Source organism: Brassica oleracea, chromosome C1 (genome assembly GCF_000695525.1).
Source record: "Brassica oleracea var. oleracea cultivar TO1000 chromosome C1, BOL, whole genome shotgun sequence".
Lineage (NCBI taxonomy): Eukaryota > Viridiplantae > Streptophyta > Magnoliopsida > Brassicales > Brassicaceae > Brassica > Brassica oleracea.
In genome coordinates, this window is record NC_027748.1 from 1,837,821 (window position 1) to 1,848,286 (window position 10,466).

The following is a 10,466-nucleotide window of genomic DNA, read 5'->3' on the forward strand; positions in this document are numbered from 1 at the left end:
AGGTGGTGTCTTTGATGAGAACGTGATGGAGGATTTATCGACATTTATTTTCTGCCCCGAAGCTTTCTCATACCTCTCAAGGATGATCTTCAGCTTGTTGCAACTGGCCTGGGACGTTTGGCAGAAGAACATGGTATCATCTGCAAAAAGCAGATGATTAACCCTTGGACTGCCCCTTGCCACTTTGATACCTTGAAAGGTACCGTCTCTTTCCGCCTTTTGACATAGACCGGATAATACTTGACCACGGAGAATGAATAAATACGGGGAGAGTGGGTCTCCCTGTCTTATTCCTCGCTTAGGGTTTACCAGACCATGTACTGAATCGTTTATCAAATAGGAGTAAGAAACTGTAGACACACACTGCATAATTAGATTTACCCACTTAGAGTGAAAACCTAGGCGTTGAAGCACCTTTGAGATGAAAGTCCACTCAACTCTGTCATATGCTTTAGACATGTCTGTCTTTACTGCCATTGTGCATCGTTTTTGTGCCTGTGATGTCTTTAGAAACTGTAGAACTTCGTGTGTAATCAGTACATTGTCTGCAATAGCTCTTCCAGGAATAAATGCTGATTGGTTCTCTGAGATAATGAGATGGAGAACTTGTTTTAGACGTAGTGCTAGGAGTTTTGAAATAATCTTGAAAAAGACATTGCATAACGCTATAGGACGATAGTCTGTCATCTTTTTTGCTCCCACCAGCTTTGGAATTAGTCTAACATGAGTAACATTTTGCGAGGGTCTGAGACTTCCTGAGGTGAAGAAGAGATGAACTTTCCTGATGATTGATGGTCCCACAATCTCCCAATTGGCTTGGAAAAAGCTGGCAGAGAAACCATCGGGTCCAGGAGCTTTGTCCGGATGAATAGTAAAGGTAGCAGCTTTGATCTCCTCTGTATCTAACGTGTTAGTTAGATACAGAGAGTGGCTTCTCAACCTATAAGTGCATACTTATCAGGTTATTGTTTCTAGCATAAAGATCATTTCCTTCATTTATAGTTTTGAGACACTTGTAGTAACTAGTAGCTGAATATCATGTATTAATTAAACTTGTCAATTGATACAGAAAAAAACATGTATTGTATTGTATTGTAAAAAAAAAAAAAATCAGGTATTGTAGATTTGTAGCCACTTCTTAGTTTAACCTGCTCTTAGTTTAACCTGCTCATTGTTCTAAAAAAATATTATAATTAACCCTACTTATTGTAGTGTTAAGAATATGGACTAAGTCCAGCAACACTTTTAGTTTGAGAAACCAATTATGATGTGTAGAGCTTGATTGTTCTTTTGAGAAATCTACTAACTGTCTTCTGATAATGTTAAATTTTTATTGTCTGCTTAAAAAATATTCTGTATCGGTTTACTAAACCGGAAATGAATAGTAAGTACAAACAAACTAAACCGATAGAGATCTTGATAAACCAAAGTCATGTTTCCTTGGTCAGCGTAGAATTTTGGATCCTAGTTTCTAAAAAGGAAACGAAGGCCTAAGACATTTGCGGCCCATTTAACCGGCCTAAGACATTTGCGGCCCATTTAACAACAACCGACTAATGAGGAGCTGACTTCTTTATAAATAAGAGGCTTAGGGTATCAGTTCTTTCTCTTTGTTCATACCTCTCTTCGCATCTTCGCGAGAGCAAATCCAGATCTGGTCGTGTCAGACAAAAAAAAAAAAAATTAAGCTCAAGTAAACTGTAAAACTGACTCTTCACATATTCAAACAAATTCAAAAAGCGAGGGAAACACTAAGAACATTTTTAATCGATTTTGATAACCAATTTCTAGGGTTCCGTTTCCTTTGATCGGAGTTTCGCCGTCATGGATACACGGTTCCCGTTCTCTCCGGCTGAGGTCTCAAAAGTCCGTGTGGTCCAGTTTGGGATTCTCAGCCCCGATGAGATCGTAATGCTCCATTCTCTTTACATTTGCTAAGCTCATTTGCTCCGCCGTCTAACAGACGGCTGAGAAATTGAACTGAGAGTGAACAGTAACGAAAGTTCGTTTCTAACGGCCTTTTGTTTTTATTTCAGAGGCAAATGTCTGTTATGCACGTTGAGCATAGTGAGACCACCGAGAAAGGTAAACCCAAGGTTGGAGGATTGAGCGATGCTCGTCTCGGTACGATTGATCGGAAGGTGAAGTGCGAGACGTGTATGGCTAACATGGCTGAGTGCCCTGGGCATTTCGGGCATCTTGAGCTCGCTAAGCCTATGTACCACGTCGGTTTTATGAAAACGGTGTTGAGTATCATGCGTTGCGTTTGCTTCAATTGCTCCAAGATCTTAGCTCATGAGGTATATGGATGAAACGAAACTGATCTTGTTTTGCTTTGCATCTGTGTTAATTTATTCTTCTTTTTTTTCGTGAAGGAGGAGCATAAGTTTAAACAGGCTATGAAGATAAAGAACCCCAAGAATAGACTTAAGAAGATTCTGGAAGCGTGCAAAAACAAGACTAAATGTGCTGATGACGATAATCTCGAGGACGTTCAAAGCCAAGACATGGACGGACCCGTGAAGAAGATCCGTGGTGGATGTGGTGCAGTGCAACCGAAGCTGACTATCGAGGGCATGAAGATGATTGCTGAGTATAAAATAACGAGGAAGAAGAACGACGAGCAGGACCAGCTTCCAGAGCGTGCAGAAATGAAAAAGACGCTTGGTGCTGACAGGGTTTGTCTTTTTCTTTCTATATTTAGAATGTAATGTTTGGGGGTAATTAATCTGATGGCATGTGAGTTTTTTTGCAGGTTTTGAGTGTTTTAAAGAGGATTAGCGATGAGGATTGTCAACTCCTAGGGTTCAACCCCAAGTATGCTCGTCCTGACTGGATGATTCTAGAAGTGCTTCCTATCCCTCCACCCCCTGTTAGACCATCTGTAATGATGGATGCTACTTCCAGAAGTGAGGTAAGTCACTTTCATATCTCAACTTGCCTTTTCACTATGCCAACTGAATGTGTTGTTGTTGGTGCAGGATGACTTGACTCATCAGCTTGCAATGATTATCCGACACAACGAAAACTTGAAAAGACAGGAGAAAAGTGGAGCACCAGCTCATATTATATCAGAGTTCACACAGCTCTTGCAGTTTCATATAGCAACTTATTTTGATAACGAGTTGCCTGGACAGCCAAGGGTAATGCTTTTATATCCCTCAAGATCTGGTCTGAAACATACAGACGTTGCTTGATCTGTTTGGCCTATTTTTTATTTTTTTTCAGGCTACTCAAAAATCAGGGAGGCCCATTAAATCAATATGTAGTAGACTGAAGGCGAAGGAAGGCAGAATCAGGGGAAATTTGATGGGAAAACGAGTTGATTTCTCTGCACGTACTGTTATTACACCGGATCCAACGATAAATATCGATGAACTTGGTGTACCGTGGAGTATAGCCTTGAATCTCACATACCCTGAAACAGTTACTCCATATAACATTGAAAGGTTATTATTGTTTCTGGTGTTTATTTCTATCTTGAGAAAGTATTTTTTCTCCATGTTTGTTGACAACATTTCTATTGCCAGATTAAAGGAGCTGGTGGATAATGGGCCACATCCTCCACCTGGCAAGACTGGAGCTAAATATATCATTAGAGATGATGGCCAAAGACTAGACCTTCGTTACCTTAAGAAGAGCAGTGATCATCATTTGGAACTTGGATACAAAGTATTTATTCTTTCCACTCAAGGCACAAATTTTTTTTTTTTTTTTTTGGAAGTATTAATTCTTCTATGCTTTCATTTCCACAGGTGGAGCGGCACTTAATTGATGGTGACTTTGTTCTGTTTAATCGTCAACCAAGTCTTCACAAGATGTCTATCATGGGTCACAGGATTAGGATCATGCCATACTCCACTTTCCGACTGAACTTGTCTGTCACTTCTCCTTACAATGCTGATTTTGATGGGGACGAGATGAACATGCATGTACCACAGTCATTCGAGACTAGAGCCGAGGTGTTGGAGCTGATGATGGTTCCCAAATGTATAGTCTCCCCCCAGGCGAATCGGCCTGTGATGGGTATTGTGCAAGATACACTTCTAGGATGCCGTAAAATTACAAAGAGAGATACCTTCATTGAGAAGGTAACCACTTCTTGTTTAAAAATCTCTCTATTTTTTTTTTTTAAAATCTCTCTGTTTAATGAAAGGATATGCTAAATTTTTTTTTCCATTTTTTCAGGATGTATTCATGAATACGCTTATGTGGTGGGAAGACTTCGATGGGAAAGTCCCAGCTCCCGCAATTTTGAAGCCTCGTCCTCTTTGGACTGGCAAACAAGTCTTTAATCTTATCATACCAAAGCAGATAAATCTATTCAGGTACTCTGCATGGCACTCAGATCAAGAGACGGGATACATAACTCCAGGGGATACTCAAGTGAGAATTGAAAGAGGGGAGCTTCTCGCTGGAACTCTCTGCAAAAAGACCCTTGGTACCGGTAACGGAAGTCTCGTGCATGTCATTTGGTAAGATTATGCATCTTCTTAACTTATCACAAAAATATTAACATTAATTGGTTTCATGCGCTCATTTGTTTTTTTTTATTACGTGGTTTGTAGGGAAGAAGTTGGACCTGATGCAGCTAGAAAATTCCTTGGCCATACTCAATGGCTTGTCAACTACTGGCTACTGCAGAATGGTTTCACCATTGGAATTGGTGACACTATTGCTGATTCGTCGACGATGGAGAAAATTAACGAGACTATATCTACTGCCAAAACTGCTGTGAAAGACCTTATCCGTCAGTTCCAGGAAAAGAAACTGGACCCTGAGCCGGGGAGAACTATGACAGAGACATTTGAGAACAGAGTTAACCAGGTACATTAATTAATGGCTTGAATAATAATATAGTTTTCTGATCTATGCTGACTCATTTACTACTCATTTAAGGTCTTGAATAAAGCTCGTGACGATGCTGGAAGCAGTGCTCAAAAGAGTTTAGCAGAAACCAACAACCTCAAGGCCATGGTGACAGCAGGATCCAAAGGAAGTTTCATTAACATCTCTCAGATGACAGCGTGCGTTGGTCAGCAGAACGTGGAAGGGAAACGGATCCCGTTTGGTTTCGAAGGGCGGACGTTGCCTCATTTCACCAAAGATGATTACGGTCCAGAGAGCCGTGGGTTCGTGGAGAATTCGTACCTGCGTGGGTTGACTCCCCAGGAGTTCTTTTTCCACGCAATGGGAGGAAGGGAAGGTCTTATCGATACCGCTGTGAAGACATCAGAGACTGGATACATCCAGAGGCGGTTGGTCAAGGCCATGGAGGATATTATGGTTAAATATGACGGGACGGTGAGAAACTCGTTGGGCGATGTTATTCAGTTTCTCTATGGGGAAGATGGTATGGACGCTGTGTGGATCGAGTCACAGAAGCTGGACTCTTTGAAAATGAAGAAGTCTGAGTTCGACAGGACGTTCAAGTACGAGATTGATGACGTCAACTGGAATCCAGCTTACCTAAGCGACGAACATCTTGAGGACTTGAAAGGGATCCGGGAGCTGCGTGACGTGTTTGATGCTGAGTATCAGAAGCTTGAGGCTGACAGATACCAACTCGGCACTGAGATTGCTACAAACGGTGATAGCACTTGGCCGTTACCTGTTAACATCAAGAGGCATATCTGGAATGCGCAGAAGACTTTCAAGATTGATTTACGCAAGATCTCGGATTTGCACCCGGTTGAAATCGTTGATGCGGTTGATAAGTTACAGGAGAGGTTGCTGGTTGTTCCCGGTGAAGATGCACTGAGTGTAGAAGCTCAGAAAAACGCCACGCTGTTCTTTAACATTTTGCTTCGCAGCACTCTCGCTAGTAAAAGAGTTTTGGAGGAGTACAAGCTCAGCCGCGAGGCTTTTGAGTGGGTTATTGGTGAGATAGAATCGAGATTTGTGCAGTCGCTTGTATCTCCCGGGGAGATGATTGGTTGTGTTGCTGCTCAGTCTATTGGAGAGCCTGCTACGCAGATGACTCTGAACACTTTCCATTACGCTGGTGTCAGTGCGAAGAATGTTACCCTCGGTGTTCCAAGGCTGCGAGAGATTATTAACGTTGCTAAACGGATCAAGACACCTTCTCTATCTGTCTACCTCACACCGGAAGCTAGCAGATCAAAAGAAGGGGCCAAAACTGTTCAATGTGCTTTGGAGTATACTACTCTCAGGAGTGTCACTCAAGCTACGGAGGTCTGGTATGACCCGGATCCGATGAGTACTATAATAGAAGAAGATTATGAGTTTGTGAGGTCATACTACGAAATGCCTGATGAAGATGTTTCTCCGGATAAAATATCTCCTTGGCTGCTTCGTATAGAGCTGAACCGCGAGATGATGGTCGATAAGAAGCTGAGTATGGCGGATATTGCTGAGAAGATCAACCTTGAGTTTGATGATGATCTGACTTGCATTTTCAATGACGACAATGCTGAGAAACTGATCCTTCGGATTCGTATTATGAACGATGAGGGAGCAAAGGGAGAAGGGCAAGATGAATCAGCTGAGGATGATGTGTTCCTTAAAAAGATTGAGAGCAACATGCTGACGGAGATGGCGCTGAGGGGTATTCCAGACATCAACAAGGTGTTCATCAAACAGGTTAGGAAAAGCAAGTTTGATGAGGAGGAAGGGTTCAAGACGTCTGAAGAGTGGATGTTAGATACAGAAGGTGTTAATCTGTTGGCTGTGATGTGCCACGAAGATGTGGATCCAAAGAGGACAACCAGCAATCACTTGATTGAGATTATGGAAGTTCTCGGAATCGAGGCGGTTCGCCGTGCTTTGTTGGATGAGCTTCGAGTTGTGATATCCTTTGATGGCTCCTATGTGAACTACCGTCATCTTGCCATCTTGTGTGATACGATGACCTATCGTGGTCATCTGATGGCGATCACTCGACATGGGATCAACAGAAACGACACTGGCCCTCTGATGAGGTGCTCGTTTGAAGAAACGGTTGATATTCTACTGGATGCTGCGGCTTATGCTGAGACGGACTGCTTGCGTGGCGTGACCGAGAATATAATGCTTGGCCAGCTTGCACCAATTGGAACAGGAGATTGTGAGCTGTATCTGAACGATGAGATGCTGAAGAATGCTATTGAACTTCAGCTCCCTAGCTATATGGATGGCCTGGAGTTTGTTGGAATGACTCCTGCTCGCTCACCATTTTCAGGCACTCCTTATCATGAAAGCATGATGATGACACCAAACTACCTCTTGACTCCAAATGTGCGATCGTCGCCAACGTCAGACGCACAGTTCTCTCCGTATGTTAGTGGAATGGCCTTTTCACCTTCTTCATCTCCAGGTTACAGCCCAGCATCCCCAGGACAAAGTTCTGCTTCCCCCGGTTATAGCCCGACTTCTCCCTACTACAGTCCCACTTCCCCCATCTACAGTCCCACTTCCCCCAACTACAGGCCCACCTACAGTCCCACTTCGCCCACCTACAGCCCCACTTCGCCAATCTACAGGCCCACCTACAGTCCCACTTCGCCCTACTACAGTCCCACCTCGCCCACATACAGTCCCACTTCGCCCTACTACAGTCCCAGTTCTCCTGGCTCTAGCCCAACAAGTCCTTCCTATTCTCCCACTTCCCCTAGCTATTATAGTCGGACATCCCGAAGTTACAGTCCGACATCACCGGCTCACAAAGCTTACAGCCCTACTTCCCCTGCATACAGCCCCACCTCTCCATCTTACATCGCTACTTCACCATCTTACAGCCCAACTTCGCCTTCTTACAGTCCCACTTCACCCGCATACAGCCCTACATCTCCTGGCTACAGCCCAACTTCACCAAGCTACAGTCCAACCTCACCTAGTTACGGGTCTACGTCTCCAAGCTACAATCCTCAGTCTGCTAAATATTGTCCATCTTTGGCTTACTCTCCTAGCGATGCAAGGCTATCACCAGCTAGCCCTGGCTACAGTCCTACATCACCAAACTACAGGTGAGTAGTAGTAAACCGCTCTTCAGTGTTTCAACTTCTGTAAAACTTTTCTAATGCTTTGTCGTTTCTCAATTTGTTAACTCTTTTGATCAAATTTTACTCTGCAGCCCTACATCACCATCGTACTCGCCCACTTCTCCATCGTATTCACCTTCAAGTCCAACACACTGTCCCAGCAGGTTCGAATTTTAATACACTTTAATCCGTTGTATGCATCGATCTTATTTGAAAATGCTCACCAACTATTGTCTTTTGGCATTTGAATTGTGTAATAAAGTGTAACCGGTTTGTTGTTGTTGTTGCTGTTAAATGTGTCTCAGCCCATACAGCTCAGGAGCAAGCCCTGACTACAGCCCAAGCGCAGGCTACTCACCAACACTTCCTGGCTATTCTTCTTCATCCACCGGTCAGTATACACCACACGAAGGCTATGAAAATGACAAGACTGGAGAAGATGCCAGCAAGGATGGTAAAAGCAGCCCTTGAAATGGAGAGGAGAGACGTTATATATAAGTTTTAGGTAACGTAACGTCTAAACCTTTTGGAACCATTGGGTTTAAAACTCGTACTAGCCACAATCTGAGCCACATGTTATTTCGTATAACCAGCAGGGCATGTTGAGAAAAAAAAGGAAGAAAGAGCGTTTCGAAAGCATCTCCACAGTGGATATCTTTGTGACACTGTTTTCCTAGTATCCTCTTTTTCATGATTTCTAAATTTGTTCTAAACGTACCATTAAAGCTATGTAACATCGCCCCAAAAAACCCATATTTGCCCAATGGATACAATCCTCTCATGGGAAAACTTCATATGGATTTGGGTTCCTCGTCTGGTTGTTGAGTACTTCTTGCTTGTTCGATTTCAGAAAGTAATACTCTATGAAAGGATTCTTTTATGTTACTGTTGCTTCGTTGAGATGATTTGAATCGGACAAATACTTTGTTCCGACAAGAGTATTTGATTGGCATGTGCCCCACTTTGAAGTTTAAACGACTGGATTTTCCAATGTGAATTAAAAAAATCAAAAACTTTATCCGCAGATTCTACATTTGTTTTATTCGATTAATTTCTAGTTACATTCGCCATAACTAAAGGGGTTTTTTACTAGATCCACCACCACTTACCTAATCTTATAGAGTTAGTCTAGTTAATAATGATTATAACCTTTGAAGAATAGTTTAATGGATATGGTGGACACATCTGAGATAATCGCATTGCTGTTGTGTTTGACTCAAGCCTTTTCCATTATTAGATTACACTCAGAGGAATGCAGAAAGATATTGAGGCAACATTCTGAAATTTGTAGATATATAAAAAACTAATGATATTACGATTAGATATTTAAATCTTTAAAAAATTGTAGAAATTTTTGAAAGTTTTAGTAATACAAATTGTATAATTATACAATATTAATAATATTTTAAAATTTGAAATGTTATTTATGAATATATTTATTTATAGATGATGTATGAGCTATTAACATATTTAAAAAAAGTTACAAAAAAAATATAAATATTAAATGTAATATATGAATTATTACCATATTTTAATAAATTTGCCAAAAATATAAATCAACATTAAATGAGATTATCCATGTCATATTTTTTCGGAAGCCATGTCATCAATTTTTAGTAGCCATGTTATATTTGTTTTGTGAAATTGATCGTAGAAAAGACAGATAGCAAAATCATTTCTAGTTACATTCGCCATAACTAAAGGGGTTTTTATTAGATCCACCACCACTTACTTAATCTTATAGAGTTAGTCTGGTTAATAATGATTATAACCTTTGAAGAATAGTTTAATGGATATGGTGGACACATCTGAGATAATCGCATTGCTGTTGTGTTTGACTCACCCTTTTCCATTATTAAATTACACTTAAGAGGAATGTAGAAAGATCTTCGCACAACATTCTAAAATCGGTGGATCTTCTGAACTAATTAAGAACTAATTAAACAAAGTGTTTAAGCCCTCTCTTACCAATTAAAAGAAGAGAAAAAGACAAAAATAGCACTAAATCAAGTTTTTGTTCTCAAACTAGCATTTAAAGTCAAAAGTCACAAAAATAGCATTTAATGTTTTATCAAAAGTCACAAACTTAGGGTTTAGAGTTAAAGGGTAGGGTTTAGGATTTAGGGTTTAGAGTTTAGGGTTTAGGGTTTAGAGTTGAGAAATGAAGTTTTGAGGATAAGATTTTAAATTTTGAAAAATAAAAAAATTAAAATTTTCAAAAGATAAACTTAGAAATGTGCTATTTTAGTCATTTTAATTTTAGAGTGCTATTTTTGTGATATAAACTTAGAAATATGCTATTTTAGAGATTTGTCTTTGAAAGAAGCCAAAAATGCAGAAGGTGTGCAACAAACTCTCTCAACAGATCTACACGGAGGTAAACAACTCCCGTCACGTCGTGCGTCCACGTGTCCCTTCTTCTTCTTCCTCCGTCCCTTTCCTTCTTCTCCCTCATATCATCATCACCTAAAAATAACAAATACTATT

The 10,466-nt window shown here is 40.9% G+C and overlaps 1 protein-coding gene across 1 annotated transcript; it reads left to right on the forward strand.

Moving 5' to 3' along the window:
- The first annotated feature begins 1,638 nt into the window (after positions 1-1,638).
- On the forward strand, positions 1,639-8,864 carry LOC106323587 (DNA-directed RNA polymerase II subunit 1-like). Its single transcript, XM_013761687.1, has 14 exons — positions 1,639-1,908; positions 2,037-2,300; positions 2,376-2,678; positions 2,756-2,914; positions 2,982-3,143; positions 3,229-3,449; positions 3,531-3,672; positions 3,756-4,091; positions 4,189-4,475; positions 4,569-4,827; positions 4,900-7,964; positions 8,072-8,143; positions 8,285-8,484; positions 8,576-8,864. Exons 1-13 carry the CDS (start codon positions 1,825-1,827, stop codon positions 8,448-8,450), a joined length of 5,520 nt encoding a protein of 1,839 aa, XP_013617141.1. The 5' UTR covers positions 1,639-1,824; the 3' UTR covers positions 8,451-8,484; positions 8,576-8,864.
- Positions 8,865-10,466: the final 1,602 nt, after the last annotated feature.